Source organism: Cygnus olor, chromosome 2 (assembly GCF_009769625.2).
Source record: "Cygnus olor isolate bCygOlo1 chromosome 2, bCygOlo1.pri.v2, whole genome shotgun sequence".
In the NCBI taxonomy this organism is placed as follows: domain Eukaryota; kingdom Metazoa; phylum Chordata; class Aves; order Anseriformes; family Anatidae; genus Cygnus; species Cygnus olor.
Genome location: NC_049170.1, coordinates 108,501,289 through 108,522,488, shown reverse-complemented (window position 1 = coordinate 108,522,488; position 21,200 = coordinate 108,501,289). Strand labels below are relative to the sequence as shown.

The 21,200-nt window shown below is 39.2% G+C and overlaps 1 protein-coding gene across 28 annotated transcripts in view; it reads right to left on the bottom strand.

Annotated features, from left to right (window-relative positions):
* Window positions 1–21,200, bottom strand: part of EPB41L3 (erythrocyte membrane protein band 4.1 like 3) — a 98,270-nt gene that overhangs the window by 5,500 nt on the left and 71,570 nt on the right. For 4 of the 28 annotated variants that reach the window (XM_040550082.1, XM_040550080.1, XM_040550079.1 and 1 more), the window contains exons 12-21: window positions 18,591–18,811; window positions 14,637–15,203; window positions 10,444–10,497; window positions 8,451–8,486; window positions 8,219–8,284; window positions 7,543–7,734; window positions 4,116–4,190; window positions 3,603–3,704; window positions 1,524–1,646; window positions 609–1,001 (exon numbers count right to left, since the gene is read on the bottom strand). In XM_040550082.1, coding sequence (XP_040406016.1) covers window positions 609–1,001; window positions 1,524–1,646; window positions 3,603–3,704; window positions 4,116–4,190; window positions 7,543–7,734; window positions 8,219–8,284; window positions 8,451–8,486; window positions 10,444–10,497; window positions 14,637–15,203; window positions 18,591–18,811 — 1,829 coding nt within the window. The remainder of the gene's footprint in view (window positions 1–608; window positions 1,002–1,523; window positions 1,647–3,602; window positions 3,705–4,115; window positions 4,191–7,542; window positions 7,735–8,218; window positions 8,285–8,450; window positions 8,487–10,443; window positions 10,498–14,636; window positions 15,204–18,590; window positions 18,812–21,200) is intronic. The other 24 variants (XM_040550107.1, XM_040550106.1, XM_040550104.1 and 21 more) reach the window with 22 other exon arrangements.

The following is a 21,200-nucleotide window of genomic DNA, read 5'->3' as shown; positions in this document are numbered from 1 at the left end:
GGAAAACAAACTTCAGGAAAGATGTAAACTTTACACATTTTCTCAGAGTGACAAGAGAACAAATCCTATTCAGGCCTACTTTTCCATTCAGGGCTCAGAAAAAAAAAAAAAAAGAGAGAGAAAAACAAGCTTTTTTTTTTCCCCTTCTGCAAAATAATTCTTGAAATTCTGCAAATAGGGCTAACGTAAGAAGCCTGGATTGCTTGAGACATAGTACAATAATTTAACAACTGTACCAAACACAGAAAAAAAATATTTTCTGTCTTTGAGGACATGTGAACATTGCCAATCTTGATGGACTTTCCCAAAGAAAATGCCAGCTGAATTCTTGTTATCCATTGCATAAAAAGCCACCAAATTAGGTATTTCTCTGCAGCATGAAAAGCGCTTTTAGGTAAAATATGCATGGCATTTTGCCGAGGATGGAAACCAGCGACAAGCCTTGCAGGTGCCATGCAAGGAGGAAATAAGAGGAGAAACAAACTGCCTGCTGTAAAGATGCAATCATACAAGCCTTGTACTCTTTACTTTCCATGACAGGAATTGATTTAGTCCACTACTGCATACATTTACAACTCAGCACAATAACTAATTTAATAATGAGTTACCTCAAAATGAGGTTTTCTTTCCAAAGAATCTGAAACGTGAACTGTTGTACTGTGCTCCTCCACTTGCTCATGAGAAGTAGCAGCAGCAACGCCTTCCTGTTTGGTTACAGCTTTATCAGCCTCCTCCCTTTTTTCCTCTTTAGCCCCCTCAGTCACAGCAGAGCCCTCCTTTCCTTTTGCGCTAGCAGCTGCCGCAGATGCTGCCTGAGCCTGGGCATCCAGCACAAGTCCAGCCACTTTAGCAGGATCCCCACTTGCATGCACATTCATCCCACGTCTCTCCTCGATAACCACAGTCTCCTGTACAACCTTCGTCACTGCATCCTGGTGTGGCTGAGCTGCTTGCTTCATTTCACTGGAAGCTGTCTCCTGAGATGTCGTTGTGTCTATTCTCTGTAGGAAAAGAGGGAAAAAAAAACCTCAGTGTCAGAAGCAGACAACGGTACTTAGAGCAGCTCCTCAGCTTAATGTACTGTGAACATAAATAAAAATGGGGTATTACATTTTGCCAATTTATTTCTCTCGCATTGATGGATTTTCACTCTGAGGACCTTATTAGCATAATAGAAATGAAAAATAAAGCAAGAATTACAACTTTTAAAGGTGAAGAGAAATGTCAGTGTTTTTCTTCTTGGTAGTTTTGTGCGAGGTTTATAAAGGCAAAATACAGCACCCTGTAAAATGACCAAAATAAAGTGAAATGAGATTAAGAAAAAAAAAAAAAACTTTTTTTTTTTTTCCTTTTGGTGAAGTTTCTGTTGTGGTCTATTGTAACAAAGGAAAAGGCACAGCAAGTCCATGAGTCCATGTGTTAGTTATACAGGCTCTGAGTTATGCATAAAAACAGGAAACAAAAGAAAAAACAAAGTAATCAGTGTGCATTTATAACATTGACGGATGGAATCAAACGGCCACCTGAGCCCAGCTATGTGAAGTAGAAGTAACCCCTCCTATGAACTCTGTTGGTTTTCTGGCGGACTCTATTAAACTGAAGATATCTGAGCCATCCAAGGTTTTTTCACCAGTGGACTGTTTAGTCTAAACAGACAAAGAAATGGAGAGTCATACACAGGAGAAAGGCAGACCCACATGCACAGACATTTTAATTGACAAAACTGGAGCCAGAGACAGAGGAAAGGAAGAGAAGGTTGCAGGGGCACACAAAGGTTGGAAACAGGATAAGAATGGGAAAATAAATTAGAGCAGATTCATAACGGCTGTAGTAAGCAATAGTTACAAAGCATAGTTGTTAGCACTGGCATTTTGCTGGTTCAAGCAAACCTTTTTACCCTTTGGTTAACAAGCAACAGCAGCAATACCACATTTCAGTAACATGGATCTTTAAATAAACCAGAAAAGTTGAAAGCCTTATATAATGCCTGCTTTAGACCGTGGTACGGATTCAAATTATGAGAAAAAAAATAAGCTGGGTTGGCTGCTGTCAACATAAAGCCAGGCAGCAGAACTGAAAGGTAGGGTAGTGTGAGGGTATTGCCTAAAAGAAGTCATGCTTTAATCTTTAAACCCTTGGCGTGAAGTCAAAGCCACTCGTTACCACTACTTTTGATGCAGACGACTCAGTAACATAGTGAGCAGTAGCAATGGTAAATGGTTGTTCTCTGGAATATCTCCACTCTTTCCGGGCAAACGCCCCTGCTTTTACAGCTTCACTGTCAGGGTGTTTTTCTGCTTTGCCAAGCTGCAAACTTCCCAGTGTACCATGTAACTGCAAATCCTGATCCATCTTTGGTGTCTTTTTCAAACTCTCTTCTTCAGGACTCTGCAACTGAGATTCTGCTTCCTTTATAGGTGTCAGGGAGTCGGACAGCTTTCTTTTTGTGCTCTGCACGTCGGATCCTCTCCTGGCTTTCTCATCAGTGGCATGCTCTACGATCCCATACTCAGCCACTACTGGAACGATTTTCACAGATTCTTGCACTTCCCTTTCCATTTTTTGCAAAACTTCTACAGAAGGCTGTACTGTTTTCTCTCCCTCTTTAGCTTTACTTGTCATGGTTACAATTTTCCCGGACATGGTATCATAGGACTTTCCTAGGGTGAACATTTTCTGCTTATTCTCCTCTTTGGATTGTATTTCACTCTCCAAGTCTTCAAAGCTCTGCATCAGAATGGTGCTGGATTTTAATAGCTCAGGTGGAATGCCAGCTTTACTGCTCACAGTCACTACTTTGTACGTCACATTTTTTTTCGATTCACCATCAACTACCTCAGAGGGCATTTTGTCTATAATAACCCAATCCTCAGTGCCCTATATTTGAGATACAAAAGCTAAATTAGAATATCTGAAGGTTTATCTGTGCTTCAGAAGCACTAAAGTATGAAGTCTTTTAAGAAATCAATGCTGCCTCTTCTGAAAGCATATAACTTTTACCACTGAACTTCTTAACAGCAGTTATCAAACCGATAAACAATATCACCTTAGGCAAAGTATGATTTCCTTTGTAGGTTTCCTCCCCTTAGAGGCCCATATAATGCAGACACAAAAAAAATACTTTTGCCACACTATGTCTGCAGTAACTTGAAGCAAAGTAAAATGGTGATTGGAACCATCCTGAGGTTAAAAACCATATATCACAATGGTTTGTAATGCTACAGTTGAAAACAAGTTACAAAAATAGGGCAAATAAGCCCATTCAACTGTTCCCCAGTTGTCACAAACACACTTTTGATGAGGTTTTAGAATAGTATGCACTTGTATGTAGCTGTAGTCTGCACTGAATTTCCTTGCTTTTGTTAGAAAGCATCAACCCCCTTCAGCATTATTTAAATTTAATAGCACAACACAGAGAACTTCATACTACTGAAGATACTGAACTGAACTTAAGGCAATGTCTTTTTTTCTCCTTATGCAAATATGCTATGCCATTTGCTTTGACTGTGCAGTCAGCATCCACTTATTTGACCACAAGACCGTAACTTCAGTATTTAACTAGGCAAATGTGTTTTTTTAAAATTGAATGAATTAAAAATAACCTCTAGGGATGGTGGGATACTTTTCTGGATAATGATTTGATGAGAAGTAACCAAAGTGCCAGCAGACTCTCCTTCCTGCAGCTTCTTCTCTATCACACTTGGCTAATAGAAAAACCAATAAGAACACAAAGTTCACCATCGCTCAGCATAATCTGAATTCACTTGACAGTATATAGGAAATTCATTCTAATGACACAAGTGCCCCATTAATCATAACGTTCTCATTGCGAATTATGCTGGAAATGCATGCACAACTGCAAACAATATCCACAAACAGCACTACACAGGTCGGTTTGTAACTAGAGGAGAAATCAATCTCTATTAGGTAGTCATAAGCCCTGGAGGGGTCTCATTCTTCAGAATTTAGGCCCAGATTACATCTGGCTCTGGAACTTATGAAATTAATAGCAAAAAAAAAAAAAAAAGTGGCTTGGAAAGCGAAAAAGATAATACAATAATAAATCATTGCCAGCCTATCTGACCGTATTTCAAGAAAGTATGATTTATTTTTACCTGCATTTCAAGGAATGTAGTACCTCCCTTCTGCAAAAATATGAGTTTTTCTGATTTTTCTCTTTCTTCTTTGGTCTAATGTCAGGGGAATAAATGGTTTTAGTAAATGGAGGGCATATAGACCACTATGCTATAGAATAGTTTATCAGACTTCTTTACTCTATGAATTATTAATTGCATGGTAAGTTAGGAAACAGAATTACACAGAATAATTTAACACCAAAGAGGTTTTCAAACAGTCTCTCCCTTTTAAGGGCATTCAGATGAATGCAAAGCGGACATGAGCATACAGTTTGTATAGCAGGAAAAACAGCAAATTGAGTAATACTCAGGTGTGGATGCACCTGAATTCATCCTGTTATTCACTTAAATGTGTCTGATGCCAACTTACATGGCTTCCATCAACAGCCAAAGAACAGGACCCTCCACCTTACCCAGGCTTTATCTTTTTCCTGAGTTTACAGCTTTCTCTGGTGAAGCAGACAGAAGGTGTGCTCTGCAAAGATTTTGGCTTGCCCTTTCTCCTTACAGGTATAAGAGGTCTCAGAATCTTTTCCACATGCAGGAAGCTAACCATTGCTGTATTACCTGATACAACATGGCAACAATTCCTCCTTAGCTTTACCCCATCTGTGCTTTCCCAATGCTGTAAGAATAATGAGAATTTCTCTGCAAATTGACCGACTGGGAAACTTTAAAATGATGGTAAGTCTCAATTTCCTAAGCCTTTCAAGCCTGGGCATATGTATTTCTCAGTCAGACACCCTTGGCCATTCTCCCTTCTTCTGGGCTGGCCACCTTCTTCATTTGGCTGGAGCACATAAGCCCCCACATAGCAAAGCAGATTTCTTGCCAACCCCTTTCAATCCACTTTAAAGGCTGGTGTACACTTTAGACGTGTAAATGCAAGCAATACAATTGCATGATAAAAAGGTACCATTTTAAATTCATATACGCCGCTGTACTTGGGAAGAAAGGTTCACACTTAAAGAAAGATACAGAACTTCTAGAAACTAGAGAGGGAAAGGGAGAAACGACTCAGCTACCTGACTGCATTGAGAGGCATAACTTCTTCATTTCTAAAGTGCTGGTTTAATTCAATCCAGGCCAGACTAAACATTGTTAAGGAATCTGTTAATATGATGGCTTTCATGTTCTGCAGCTATCTAACCACCATTATAGCAGACATTTAAAACAATTTCTCATAACTAAATAAAACCAAAGAATTTCTCCTACTATTGTGAGAAACCAATTGGTGACCAGGCAGGCTTAAAGTCAGTCTGACCAAACACAAACATGCCAAACACTCAAAGTACACATTTTGAAAAGGCATATTTTCCTCTCTGTTCTTGTTTTATTATATTAATCTTAAAGAACTAGTTGTAACAGCTTTGAATACACTTTTAAAGTGGCTATTCTGAATTAACATGTAGCTTCCTTGACTATGTTGAGCTACTGTGGGTCTAAGCGCTCTAAATTCTGACTGCCCATGCATTTCTTTGTAGATGCCATGGTGCTGATTTTGACTTTGCATGGCTTAAAGCAGGACATGCAAACTGAAACCATCCCACTTAACACAGACAGAAGGAATGGTCAGATGTCACCTACAGCGTGGTGCCAGAAGTCACCCCAGGGTTAGGCTCTGGTAGCTCAAATGCACTCATATTTTTCACAGAAATACCTTCATTTGAATGAGATTTTGTGGGACAGCTGTAGTTTACTTAGATGCATGTAAGATATAACAACTGGACATTGCTTTTGAGGAAGTCCTTTTCATCCAGTAAGACAGTTACCAGATGGGGATATATCTTGCCCTTTTCCTTTCCAAATGAATGGTTAAGTTAGGAAGTTTTTCCTCAGGGCAAAGCCTACATAACTGTAACGTTTTGCCATGCCTGTGCATTTTAATAAACATTTTGTTATTAAATTTGCATAATAATAAAGACATGAAACAAACTCAGGGGTTACGTTTGTTTCACCCACACTCCTCTGATTCAGGCTCAGCTAACCAGCCGCTCCCTTTTCAACAGTTCCTCACATCTTTAATATGTTAGATGCATCCTGTTTATTATAATTACATTCTTTCTTTTAAGACAGAAAACCTGTATTTTCAACTACAAACTTATTAACGTGTTTGTAAGATCTATTATGATTCCTGAACAAGACAGCAGGAGTAAAATTAGTACTCCCATCACACTACTGCTCTCTCTAAAAGGTAAGCCCTGGGCACTGAATCTGTTTTTTCAGTATTTTAGTACAACCTGATGGCCACTCTAATGCAAGTCAGATGCCTCTATCAGACACTGGATAGATGGATATAACGTGGGAAAAGAGGGGCCTTTTTCTTGGCAACATCCCTTACCCTAACAGGAAGATGGAGAAGTTGACATGTTATCTGCATGCCTCCCCAGAGAGTTACAGGTCTGCAGTGCCAACCTCTAAGGTGGGAAAGCAGAAGACTCTTTTGAATTATACTTTCTAGCCAATCTTGCCGAGTTCCTTACAACAGTAAATCATTGAAATGGTGTCAGAAGCAAATTTTAGGAGCAGTTACTGGTCCTAAAAAGCAAGTGGTAAATATAAAGATGATTCCTGTGAAACAGAAACCAGATAACCACAATGGAATAAAAATTAAGCTTCATGCATACCACACAAGCAGGCTTCTGTTTGCTCTACTAGACTTAAGACACTCTCTGCTTGTTTTGAACACCTATACATTTTAAGGCAACCGTAATGTTACATCATTACCTCTACATCTCATTATCTACCCACAACCTAAATAAAACACAGCTTTTTAATCAGCAAGTTTCTTGTGAACATTTCAGGCTGCACGGTAAGATTTTTTCCTGCATACACACTGCATGAAAATGTGCACGCTTAGCAATCTGCACTGGGTCTTCAATAGGTATCCGGCAGACGGCAGCAACTTTCAGCTACCCTACCGAAGTGGCCAAGCAGGCCCAATTATCATCATTATTTCTTCTTCACCTTCAAAGACTGACAAAGTTCTGCCCTTTGCTCTGTATTTTCTTGTCAGGATTGGTACTGTACCCCCATTTGTGCTGCTATGCCACTGCTCCCAAGCAGTCACCATTACTTAAATTTCCCTTCAACCACCATCATGTTTTCTTCATGCATGGCTGGACTTCCTCAAGCTCAACGAACCTGTAAGGAAGCCTGTGTTTTGCACCCTTAGAGAGACCCAATTCTGCCAGGCAGCTTGCAGTGAATTTTGCACTCTACCTATACATATATACATACATTTAGACAAGCTACCTGCTCTTCCTTGTACCTTTGCTGCTAGAGCCTGTGTCCTGAGAAAAGGGAACACCTGCAAACATGGGGAGGCCTCTAACATCTCCTGAGAGCTACTGTAAGTAAAAGTGAATACACAAATACATCGTGAAGCCTTTCAGATCACGCTGACCTCTTCAGGCACTAGCGGTTCAATCATAGGAGCTTCCTCCTGCCTTGCTGCAAGCCGAACGGGAGATGTGGAAAGCCTCTTCTCCCACTCATTAGACACAGCCGTTTCTGTGGAGGTTTCCAAGAAGGTTCGTTTCAGCTCGCTTATATTGGTCTGATGTTTCATCAGATCTTCTTGGGTTTTGTCTAGGTCCTAGACAGTTTTAAAAGAATAGAGCAGTTTGAAATACATCCTAAGCTGGCCAAATTTCAGAGCCAAAACATGTAACTCGGTTAGTAAAGAGGAAAGTAACATCTCAGGGAGCCAGGGAGCACAGCACTAACACAACACTCTGTGAAAATGTGGCATTTTGAAAGGTAACAGCATAGCATATCTTGTACAAGTGGGTATAAAAATACTCTTAAAGAGTTTATGTGTATCACTTTAATTTACACCTGGTAAAGTGGCTTAAAACAAACATACATATGCGCGTGGAGGCACACACACATACGCGCACATAAATATATGTATTTATAGTACAAGTTAGAGGAGTCATCATAATCTGAGAAAAAAAAAAATCTACTTAATTTATTAGCAGGTGGGAATACACAGGTCATGCATCATAGTGCAGATTCACAGTTTACCACTAAAACTAACACACATGTATGCACATGCACTGGTATATACCAATACCAACCTCTAACATAAGATTACTATGTTTGACATACACATTTTCACCCTGTATTCGCTTAATCAGACTATTCTGAAAGAAGTGAAAAAGAAAGGGAAAGGTAAGGGACACAGTATTGAAAGGATATAAAATGCTGTTTCTACACATTTCTTCACAGAGAACTGACAATAGCATGCTGAGAGATATGAACACCTCCAACATCTATACTTCAGTAACACTGGGCCTTTTGTTTCTGTACCTGTGCCTTTAGATCTCCGTCTTCCTCTTGATCCGACTGCCAGCATGAGAAAGATTTGAAAAAATACCTTATCCATTCATATTAACAGAAGTCTTTATGAGAAGTTGGTCAGTGGACTAGGTTCAGATCACACTTTTTTTACTTTAAGAGCTTAAGGAGAATGAGTAGACACAGTAGCTAACTGCGCAGTTCTCCTAAACCAGAGCAGGCCTCCTCTTTTCAAATTTGTTAATTTTGAACACAGGAGTATTCAACATTGCCCTTAAAATTTTACATTATAATTTTTTAACTTCCATTATTTAATTTTCCATTACCATAGGTGCACTCGACTTTCAGAGATCCTCTAGCTATTTGTGGAGTAGCAGTTGGACCTTCTCGCTGAGGTAACTGCTGGTTTAGGACCAAACGGCAACAGCAAGTTCTTTGGAAATCTACAATCCCAAAATTTAAACATACGAGGACATCTCCTGAGCCACAGGAAATGTTTTGTGTAACTCATCAAGGATAAACAATGTGCAACACTTTCTACAGAACGAATCATATTTTATTTGCTAAAAATGCTATTTCCCTAACCTCAGTCCCACTTTGTATTCACATAAATGTATTTCAAATTCAGCCTGTATATATTCTTTCAGGATCAATCTGCCATGGTTCTGGAACTGGACACATACCACATTCACTTCAGCTCAAATTTTCAAAAGCAACGCAATATGGACTGCCAAGGCAGCTCTTTTTCTGAGGGTTTAATTTTCAGATGGCAAATATACCAAACTTTCTGAAAATCAGTTGTCCATAAGAAAAATGATTCACAAAATCTTCTCCCCTAAAATAAAGATAGAGTATAGGGAAATTATCATGCATTTTTGCTAAATAAACTGAACAGTTAAAGTGTCATGGTTTTAGGATTATATTTTACTTTCTGTATGGCTCACAGCCTGAAGTTATAGAGTGCAAAAGGTACTTCAAAGCATTTTGTGCTCCTGACTTGCCTCTACAGACATTATGTTGTTACTCCATGTGGATTCTGCTAATGCCTGTGCCACTATTTTATTGTTAATTTTTCATACAGTTCTAATTAGTGAAATGACCCATTGAAAGATCTTTATCTGTTGACTGCTTCATAACTCAGTTCAAATCTATTCTATTTACAGCCAAGGCTGAATTGTCCTGATGCGTCATATAGAGAATTCTTCCTTGATGATAATTTTAACAGTCTGAAATATTAATGAGATCTTACTGAAAACCTACAGTAGTGTTTGCAGTAAGGCTCTGTCTTCTACCAGATGTCAGACCAAATTCAGCTCATGTTTGCAGCTGCAACCATATTAATTATGAAAGCATTATATACACTTCACTGGAGTCACACACGGTTGAATTTGCCTGCACAGTCTACATACTATGTTGTTGGACATGAAGCTTATCAGTACCAAGAAAAACTCATTTTTTTAAAATGTTCCGCACCTAAAGACAATACCTGCCCTACTGTTGGCGGTACACATATCTTTGAAGATGACACGTGAAATTAATCGCATTGAAAATATTTATAATCTGAAAATACCTTTTTTTTTTTTTTTTTAGAAAACTTGAAAACTCTGCTTTACTTCCTTCCCCAACCTCCCTCTCTCAAACAGACCGCAGATTACAAGAGCAAAGTAACAAACAGAAAAAAGCAGGACATGACCTGGCCAGCCTTACTGCCCAGGTAGGTAGTGTTCGCATGGGTAATGCTGCTACTATCTTGCTATCTGTGCAAGACAGCATGAGCTTTGCAGCTTCCAGATAAAATACCAAAATAAGATGAATCTGAAGGGTGCCCTGAAAACTCCACTCGCCAAAGAAAGCTCTCACGCTCGCACGCAGACATGCACAGAGTGGGGTATCCTACACTGCAGGAAGAGACATGCATTTTAAGCACTAATGCCCAGTAGGGTTGGGGAGAGATGAAGCAAAAGGCTCTCCCCTTCACTAACTGGGTGCCGGGGACTGTACAAACCTCGGTGGCAGTGGTCTCACCATCAGCTGCAGTATCCGTCTGTTCACTGTCAGTCTATTTTGTTAGTCAAGTAACCAGGTTCCAAGAGGAAGGCAGGAATAAAGAATAAACCCATCTCATCAGTACATGTGGGCCACATGGAGAACTGTTAAATTCAACATCCCTGTGAACTGCATTAGCATTGCTTTTCAAACCACGCACAAGTCAAAGAAGCAAAATAAAAATGCTATATTAGTAAACAGAACAGACTCAGAGGAAGACTCAAGGCGTACTGTACACAGTATATGGCTTTACTGTAACAAATTTATAAGCCAAACAAAATGTTACAGGAAAAGTGTTATTTGAGTAGCAGATTTTATTTTTATTTTTAAGAAAGCCAGGTGGCTTGAAAAAAAGAAAAAAAAAAAGATATTTTCTAAACAAACTTTTCCTCCCATAACGTTTTTTTTAAAGGATATTATTTATCAAGTTTTTGTTTTAGCCAATATAGATTAATGGGTTGCTTGACTTTTTATCTGGAGGGGGAAAAGATAATGAAATACAAACAAACAAACAAAAAGGCTACTTTAACAGTCACCTGACTTTCAGCCCCTCATTTGTACAGAAGGTGTCTTGTCTCCACATTTATATACTATGAGGCTGTCTGCGTTACCAAGGAGTAGAAATAACCATACCCTAAGCCCACCTACTGCCTGCCTATGGAGTAAAGGTAGGTAGGGCTCAGATCCCACTTGGTTCCAATAAAGAGCAGCTGACATTGTCACCGATAGTAAAAAGAAATAAAACTGTTATTAAAAAAAAAAAAATCAAAATACTTCCCATTCCATTTAAGAATATGGACAAAAGCAGGAGAAAAATAAAAATAGCTCCCTCCCCGCCCCCACAACACTCACTGGGTACAAGTGATAAAAAGGAAACAAAGCACAGCATTGCACAGACTGATCTGTTCCTGCTTTGCTCTGGTAGCACATTGACACCATGAATAACATTTTAGTGGAGAACCCAAGTGTTGAGGTGTAGATAGACAGTCAAGTGTAGGTTACTGCAGGCTGAGAAGACAGCTCGAATGACAACTTTTGATGTTATAGAAGCTTACGGAAAATTATTAAGTAATGAAAGGGCTCCCTAATGCCCTAGATTGGCACATACAAGTTGTTTTAATGTCAGTGAAAGCTTTTGTTTTGATTAGTGATTTTCTGTGGTTCTTAGATAATCTAAAGTAACACCAGCAGGCAATTTAAGGCCAGGACAATATATCTCATCCTCAAATAACATCAGTATGAAAGAGGAGAAATAGGCAACCTTCTGCAAGACACGGATGATCAGTCTAAGTTTGAATTTCCTATCTTCTGTCATTTTCTGACAACTGCAATGGTTCATAAAAATTCTTTTTTTGATGTTTTCACTGCTTTATTCTTTATCATTCCTCTCTTCAAATAATTTGTATTACTTGTATGACAGGCAGAAGAATAAGCAGATATTTTGAACTATTGGGTAAGTGCACGAATGCAAGTTAGATGCAATTTTTCAAGTAATAACCACTCACTAGACAGACCACTTTTATTTTTAAATAAATTTGTACTGCCAAAATAGGTTACCTATCTGGTCAAGCTGCTTTCACTAAAGTGTTACAAAACGTTTCTCTGAAAATTGTTTCTTTATTAGCAAAGAAGCTCACATCTTTAAAACATAAATAACTGTATGGCAACATGAAAAAAAACCACAACTATGCATTGTTGCTACTATTAAAAAAAAAAAAAAAAAAAAGGAAATAATAAACCTAAGCATTTGAAAAGAATTAAAAGATTTGTGTCAAGGCACTGTCATGCGAGTCTGGCACATACTGTGCACTTAAGAACTTGAAGTTGGGAATGTTAGTGAAAAGTCAATAGCAATGCTATCTACCAAGGTACCAATGCAGAAACTAATGAAATCAAAGGGGACAGATCCTGTCTCTGACTGCACAGACTCCCTCCAAATGCACTGTTCAAGGAAGGATGGAGCTCAACAAGGTATGAGATACAGCCTGTAGCTCTTATAAGTGCCTTCGGCATCACTGTGTGTAGCATTTGGTGAGCTGGAAGCACATTTGGGGAAAAATTTCTTTCCCCATAACAGCAATGAAGTCCTAAATAAGGCATAAAACTCAGTTCATTGTAACATACATGTCTGCTAACAAGCCAATCAACAGCCATGGAGCAGAAGTCAGAATTACTGGGTTACTGGAAATAAAGACTGTTGCAGAGCAGGGAAGGGCGAATTACGAGGCTCAGCAAGGCAGGTGCCATCAGCAGCAGGGAGTAAGAAAGGTCGGGCTTGAATCAGAGAGGGGCTGCAGTGCACTGCACAGCAGGCAGCCGCTGCTTGTGCTCATGAGCCTGCGAGGGGCTGGAAGGAAAGAGAAAGCAGCTACCTCCTGAGATGTTGTGGCTGCACGTCCTGTAGCTTGTGATCGTAATTGCTGTGATTTGTTTTGCCAATGTAATGCAGACATGCCCAAGTTTAAAACATACTCACTTTCATGCAATATTTTGAACAAGAAATACCCCCTGGATTAGGCACAAGTCTGTGTTGTCTGCCAGAAAGCACTGCCAGAGTAATCACCGTCATAAAAAGGCTACACTAAAAAGCCTATTTTGTACATTTTTATGCTCAATACTTTCTAATTTTACTATGAAAAGAAATGCTTATTTCTGAAAGAAGAGCAGACAAATGCATTATATAAACACGGCCTCATTATTGCCTCTGGAGCTGGCACTGTATTAATGCTGCTATTGCTATTAGATTAATCCAAGTGCAGAGCTAATGCAAATTGAGACATAAATGCTATCTCAAAGTGAGAACATGAAATGAGACAGCAAAATTTTGGATGCTTTTTATCAGAAATTACATATTATTACTTATTTGTTAGGCATTACGGAGCCAAAAGCATCTAAAGGCCATGTTTTTACAAGATAAATTGATGTAACTTTTGGCTTTCCATAAAAAGGAAATGAAATCCTGCACCAAGTCTTACAAAAACAGCAACGGCAGATTTCACAAATGTTTAGAAGCACAAGATATTTATTGAAACCAATAGTGCGATGGCATAGACAAGTGGCCCATACAGCTTTTACAAATGGCCAGCTGGTCTGCAGTATCTGATCCGGTGTTTTTACATACAAAGCAAAAATGTATTGGTACATTTGAGGATGAAGGAAAAAAGGAAAAAATGAGAAAAAATGAACTCATTATTTTATTCTGTCAACTGAGAAAAACAAGGTACCAGCAGAAACAGAGACCAGTTACTCTGTTCCTTAAACAAGCAGATTACTTTTCTTCTTCTGGATATATTATTATGTCCATAGCTATCAGAAGCACTATAGATTCTTCTTCTCCTGCTGTTGGTTTATCATCTGCCTGTGATAACCCTGGCAACTAGAGGCATTGATCTTGGCAGTGCTAATTTAACACTGCAAATGGTAAAGGGCCCATGTGGCATGCTCCCGTAACAGCTGTCCTGGTCTGAACTCTCACTGATACATTGGATTTAAGTTTGGGAAAACAATTTAATCAGCAGCAGAGATGGGATTAAGGCTTAAAATCCAGATCCAGGTTCTGCTGGACCAGAAAGCCTCTCCTGGACTTGTGATACAGTTGATGGCCTTTTGCAAAAAGCTGAGCCTGACTGAATTTCAAACACCCTTAAGTTGGTGAGGGTGCTCATTATTATTGACTAGCTATTTATATTATGTAAATACATATACATGCATATGTAATTATGCATGAAATTGTACTTTTTCCCCACTATTTAGATGACTATTCTAACATGCCCTAGGATGAACTGATAGGAAAAAGGAGAGATCTTGGTGGGTCAGACACTGTACTTCAGAGCTGATCGGTGACAATTTGTTTAGCGCAAGTCACTTTGCATCAGCTGACACAGTTTGGACCAAGCCACTTACACAGTGTTGTGCCTAACCCTGGGCCCCAAGCTGCACTCCCAACATGAGAAAAAAAATAAAAAGAAAAAAAATAAAGGGAAAAAAAATCAACCAAAACCAACGCCAAACCAAAAACCCCATTCCTTCTAACATATCAGCACAGACAGAAATGAGGCTCTGAAAGTAGGACCACTATTGCAGCAATCTAACACTGGTTAGGACTGAAGCACTGAACACGAAAAAGAGTGTGTTCGATGCCGAGGTACACACCTCTTCCTCTGAACTGTCACTCAGGTCATTGGCAAGTGAGGCACTCAAGGAGGCCGCCTTGGGCTCCAGGTAGCAGAGGCACATAGCCAGAGGAAAGGAGAGAGTGAGGGCATATGGCACTGAGAAAGAGGCAGAGAGCAGAAAGAAAAAAATGAAGAGGAAGCAAGGCACGAGGGAGGGGGAGCGGATGGGAAGGTAATGCTGCACGCTGGCAGGCAGGAGGTTGGTTTCGGAGAGGTTAGGGAGCGACAGGTAGCCGTCGTCATCCAGGAGAGAAGGGAATGACTCGGGAAGTTGCAAGGAGAAGGAAAACAAAGTCCCGCCTTTGCTGGCTTTTTGCTTATAGCCGAAACCCACGTCTTGCTCAGCGGAGCAAACTCTGCCTTTTCTGTCGGAGTCCGTCTCTGACTCCCCGTGCTTTGGAGCACCCTCTTTAGGCGACTCACAACCTAATGACTTTTTTCGAGCACTCTCCTTGCATCTCCTGCGAAGCTTTGCTGAAGATGCATGGGGGCCAGGCTGCGAGGATGGCGAGGAGTGGCGTGAGTCAGTGCCAAGCAAAGGTGGCTGGTGACAGAGAAAGAGCAGCAAACAAGGCGCAAAAGCAAAAGGACAAAAAGAAAACTGTCATTAGTTAATTTTCTTTCGTGATGATAAATAATATATAATAATATAATTATATACAGTACTTTAACACCACAGCTTTTCACTGAGTTAAGTGTTGCATGTTCCCATGCTGCACACCACACGTATTGGTGAATAATGGTTACAGCTTACAAAAGGCAACTTCTCAGTTCAGCATTTGTCTAGTCATCTGTAGTACACAATTTAAATAAAATTCTTCATGGCCATATGTGGAGGTGCAGATGCTGCCAATTTCCACTTTCTGCACAACTTGCTTCAGATCTTAAGGACCTTTCAAACGTGAAGTACATGGATAGCAATAAAGAAACGGGAATGTATTCCTAATACCAACAGTGCTTGTAATGCTGCCCTTACTCAAGTCATGAGGAGACAGAGTTGGGGTCAGACGCCTTGGAGAACCTCAGTAGTAATTGTTAAGACCCCAAAGGTTTTAAACTGTGTGCCCAAATTCCTGCATTGCAATGCTAGAACTAGTCAAAACACATTCTGGTTTTGGCAGGGGTCAGAAGAAACTGTATTAGGTCGATACCTAGCCAAGCAGCATCTCCTTAGCCCACCTCTCCCCATTGCCCAGCCCTGCCCTCACTGTGTGCACCCCACCACGCTGGCCCCATGCATGGCCAAGCATCTCTGTAGTCAAAAAGTGACTCTTTACCCCTAGGGAAAAGACAAAAAAGTACCCAATGCTTTTGCTACAAATTTTACTACAATGCAAAGAGTATCAACTACCAACAAACAGGCTTTGCTTTAATGCACCATTTGTAGGGCATTCAACAGGTCTTTAAGACAATTCAAGGACAAAAAAAAAGAAGGTATAAGCAGGGATGTAACTCAGAAGAAGGGTACTTGCTTCTTGCTGACATACAACACACTCCCTAGCAGGAAGCCACAACTAATTTTTAGACACAAAAAAGCCAACAGTTGCCACCAAAATACCCCCCTACCATAGATTTTTCACAATGCTGATGGATATTAGGCATTTTGGCCAAAGTCAAGCAGGTGCACTTAGGAAAAGTAACAAACTGGCTCTTTGACCAAACCATAAGTACCTGAGTTCCTCCACTGCTCGTCTTCCTGAGGAGCTTATAAAAGGCATTTCAATTGCACTCACACTCCAAGCTCCCAGGAGCAAAATGACTTCAAAGCCAAAACTGCTTTTGTTTGCACAAGACGGTGCAAAATCTGAGCCAACAAACTGGATCAGAGTTTTATACACAGGTGGCATCAATGCTACCTACTAAGCCTAACCTTTACCGGTTATACTAACAGTAGGAATGGGATTTCAGCCCAATATTTACATGGAGGAGATCATTTCTGTCCCGCTAATATTTTGCTTCTATCTTTTCTTTAACGGGAACAGGTAAAAAAAAATAATATATATCTATCAATTCAGGCATTTTGCATTCCAGAACTAAGCAATCAAAATCAAGTCTAACTTCAACAAATACCTTCTTTGTGAGCTTAAGGTAGTAAATGCAAACCAAAATCTAATGCTGATGGACCCAGAGGACTTTATGTGAGCTAAATACATAGAACTTCTCTTTATGTTGTAAAGGCAAAAAAGCCAAAGTAAATATCTTCTTTGCTAATGCAGACTATTCATTTATGGACAGCTTTGCAGCATTAATATTTAGAATAACTTCTGGTACTTAAACACATAGGGATAAAACAAAGATAAAATGTCTTAGTGGAAAATCTGCAAACCTACGCATATATCTTTAAACAGAAATGTGATTGCAAACTTGTCCTGTGTTTCTTGAGACCCTATTCTCTTTATAATAAATCACAAACTGTTGGCAGGTCCGGTGGAAGCAGGACTAAGATCTCTATATGCTTACAGGACTGAAGTTCTGTTAACAGGTGGTTTAAACAGAACCCACCTCTTGGGGGTTAAATTCATTCATTTGTGCGTGTTTAAGTACCATTTTAGGAAAAGTGTTTTCCTAAAAATAGCTCTGTTTCTAGCCATCAATAAGGAACATATGATCTTTGAAATGCAGCTGAACCTCTCCATTGACCTAAATTAACAAATACTTGGAACGGAATTAGTTTCTATTGGATTTTTTCTGCATATTTAATTTTCATCCATGTTTCTCCATGCAGAAATTAATGAAGTTTCAAGGAGACCCTAGTCAAATTTTACAAAGATTATTTTTCAATAGCACAATTGCAGCCCACAGTTTCAAAAGAAAATCTTTCTTTACCTGCAGTTTCAGTAATTCCATTTGTTTCTGATTTTTGTATCTTAATTGCAGCTTTTTATTTGAGGATCTGTATCTTTAGCTCATTATATGTACCTTGTTATATGATAAGGCTAGAAGTTCAGGCTCTCAGATTTGCATTCATAAACAGTTTTCTGGGTATAAAGGTATACGTAAAGTTTTTTTCTCATACATGAAGAGAGTAAATCTTGCACATTTAGCAAATGCATTCCATAGAACACGCTTTGAATGATACCCTAGATTCAATATTTCATATTTTTTCTCTTCAATGTATAAGAAACAGATGCCATCTTACACTCAGTCTTTTCTGATTCTACCTATTTCTCTTCACTATCTGTCTCTGAAATACAGCATCTTCTCTGTCCCTCTGATTTACTTTCTTAATATCTCAGTAGATGTAATCCACAGCTGTGTGTTTTATATACATGTGGTGGTGGTGGGATTGGGTTTGGCGACTCACAAATCAAATTTAACAACTGAGTAGAGAATCATCAACAAAAACAATTTTCTTCAGTGAAAATTTCAAAATAGGGAAGTAAATGCTTTTGTAAGCCAGAAAAATGTTTATCATAGTATATTCATACCCAAAAGGAAAAAAATACTCATTGAAATATATGGAGGGAAACATACTGCTATGAGAAGGAAATGAGAAAAATACAATAGTTTAAAGCACAGAGCTATGTACAATGACACAGAACTACTTTGTTGCCCTGTCAAGAAATAGAGAACTTGATGCCCATACTAATGTCAAAGTACAACTGAAGACCAAAAGAGCAAAACATGCACTTCTAGGCTATTTTCTGGATATTTCATAAAGAACTCCTGAATGCTATGTAAAAAACACACTGATAAATGTTTGCTTTTCCAAAAGCAGTCCAAGGCAGGAACTGGCTTTTACAACATCATGCAAAAGGACTATACAAATATACAAATTGATTCAAGACATGTATATACATGTACATATAACTGTGTATATTTTATGTTCCTCTTACTGCATTAGGTATCTTCTCCCTCCCTAATCATTCTGTGCTCTCCAAGCACTCTCCAGGCAGGTCAGTTTAACAAAAAAAAAAAATAAAAACTCTACCTTTGTGTCATGGCGTATTGCCGAGACTGGGGTGACTTCCTCTGCTCTTTTCTTTTTGCCCTCTTCATCATCTTTTTCTTCTTCTGCCTTTTTCTCTGGCGTCACAGTGGTTATCAAGTTGGTCTGAGAGATGCCCTTTGTTGTGGTGTACTGGCCAGTACCAACCTCTGCAGCAGACACAGAATCCTTCATGTATATTTCATGGTTTTCATTCACTGATGCTAAAAGCAAATATTTAGAGAGGGAAAGTCTGAAATAGCTTTTGCTGAGAAGCTGCATAAAATTAAAAAGCTGGGTTAGTAAAACATTCAGATATTGCTGAAAACACAACTATGTCATGTGTCAGGAAACCAGAAGCATGTGCATACATTTAAATAAACTGTTTATGTGAAACAAAGCATTTAGCTTTCATATGCATAAACATATATTATGGATGTGTATACACACATTACTGTAGCTAATGTGTGCATTACACAGTTGTTAAATGTTAGCAAGCCATTGCTATTGTAGTAAAACATCAGAGAAAAAATAATGCATTGCCATATATATCAGGCAGAAAACATACAGAAAAACAGCTATGACATCAGCCGAGGGGATGGAAGAGGTTTTTTTTTTTTAAAATCTGTCAGAATATATCAATACAGATCAAATGCAAGGTAAGTAATGCACTGTATTGTAGGAAATGACAATATTGATGTAACACAATATCTGAAAATCAAGAAAGGTCATCTTTCTATTATCAAGTATTAAAGTCTGTCAGTTCAGTGAGCTCATTGTCCTAAAAAATTCTGGAAGGAATATTTTAGGATGTAAATGCTTGACAATTCAGCAAACTTAAATATATATGAAGGATTTAGAAATAAATAGTAAATTTACAGATAGAATGTAATCAATATATTAATATATACCTAGATCCTGCTCTTCACTACTGTGTAACCGATTTCATATTCACCAGGACTATTCAAATGTGCAAAGTGACTTGCATGCGTAGCAAACCACAGGGCCAAGATCACAGCGTAATCATAATGCAGAACATTACTGGCATGTTTGTGTTACAGTAACAACATTAGTGAACAAATCATAAGCATTAATTAAAAAAAAAAAAAAAACTCTCTTCCCCATTTGCACTTAGGCAAATTAGCATAATAAAAACCTTGCAGAGTCTAACAAATGCTCGAGAAAAGCTTTCAGATATCTTGTCTCTTGGATATGAGCTCAGGAGGTGGGAGAAAGCAAAACGAGTAGAGGGAGACATGTTGTTTAGATGTTACAAACAAAACAGTGCAGAAGGGTAATTTCTGCTTTGAGACACATGCACAGCAATCAGGTCACCAGTTGCTTGGTAACGAGCAAGAAGCACATCAGAATTAGAGGATTCCAAAATAATTAATGACAAGCAGCATCTTTAGGGGGAGAAAAGAAGGCTTGTCACTAGTACTTTTAAATCAAGGCTTTTCCCCCTCCCCACCATCAGCTATATTCATCACAATTCATTGGTGATATTCTGCAGGAGAATCCACCTTTTTTAAAATCGTAGTGATTCTAAATTTAGTCTCAGTATTTTTTTCCATAAAAATAAATTGCAACCTACTTTCTCTCAATAGCTGACAACAGTAACAGCTGATGAAGTAGCTGAGACTGCATCAGATGTTGGTCTAATCTAAGGAGCAGCAGAACCTTGACTTCCATGAATCACGGAAAAGAGAGGAGGAAGGAGGACCTACTGTTAACCTGCACACGTTACTTTCCATCTTACACCCTCAAAAGTGATGTACATACAAAGCCTGGTAGGACTCATCAGAGTGAGATACTAGGTAACAAGAAGCAAGCGTTATTACTCTATGAAGGGAAATAACTCATTTATGAATTTTAACATATACTTAAATGAAACACCTGTATAGGAAAAAAAAAGCCAAATTAAAACAAACAAACAAACAAACAAAAAAACAGTTATTCATGTAAATCCTGCCAAAGTGTTGAAGCCAGACTTGCTCCGGAGGGCAAGCCCAGTGTGACAGATTTGGGTACCTTGATCTTCTCCCAGGCTGGGAAGGGATCTGCAGGGGTGAGGCCAAGGAATGAGGCCCATGAAGAGTGGGCTCCCGATAACATCCTTCAGGCAAACACTTTGTAACTGCAGTAGCAGTAAATTCAGGACATTATTTATCTGTATCCTGCTCATGGCTACCTGTGAGCCACCTTCCTGATGCCCCTCAGTCAGGTCTTTATCTGTTTTCTCCCTCCTGGAAGGGAGCAGAAGTCATGGGGCAAGGACTTGCTTTCCTGCTCATCTCTTCAGGGCTCCTTGGCTTCCCAAGTGGGACACAGCTCCTGAAAACCACTGCAGGCAGTCATTTAAAAAAAGGCTCCATGACAACACAGAAGATGCCTTGTTGAAAGCTAGCAAGCTTTGTAGGGGCACCTGATGCCTATCCCACTTCATCTGAGACACTTTCCTGCTACTTTACCCTCTACTGCCTGGGTGAATGTTCCAGTTGCAAGGCCTCATGAACCTAATTTCGAAGTTCAGCTATGCAAACAAGTGTAAGTAGTGCCGCTCTTGCCACACAAGCTGTATGCTGCACAGGTCATTAGGAGCAGAAGGGCCAG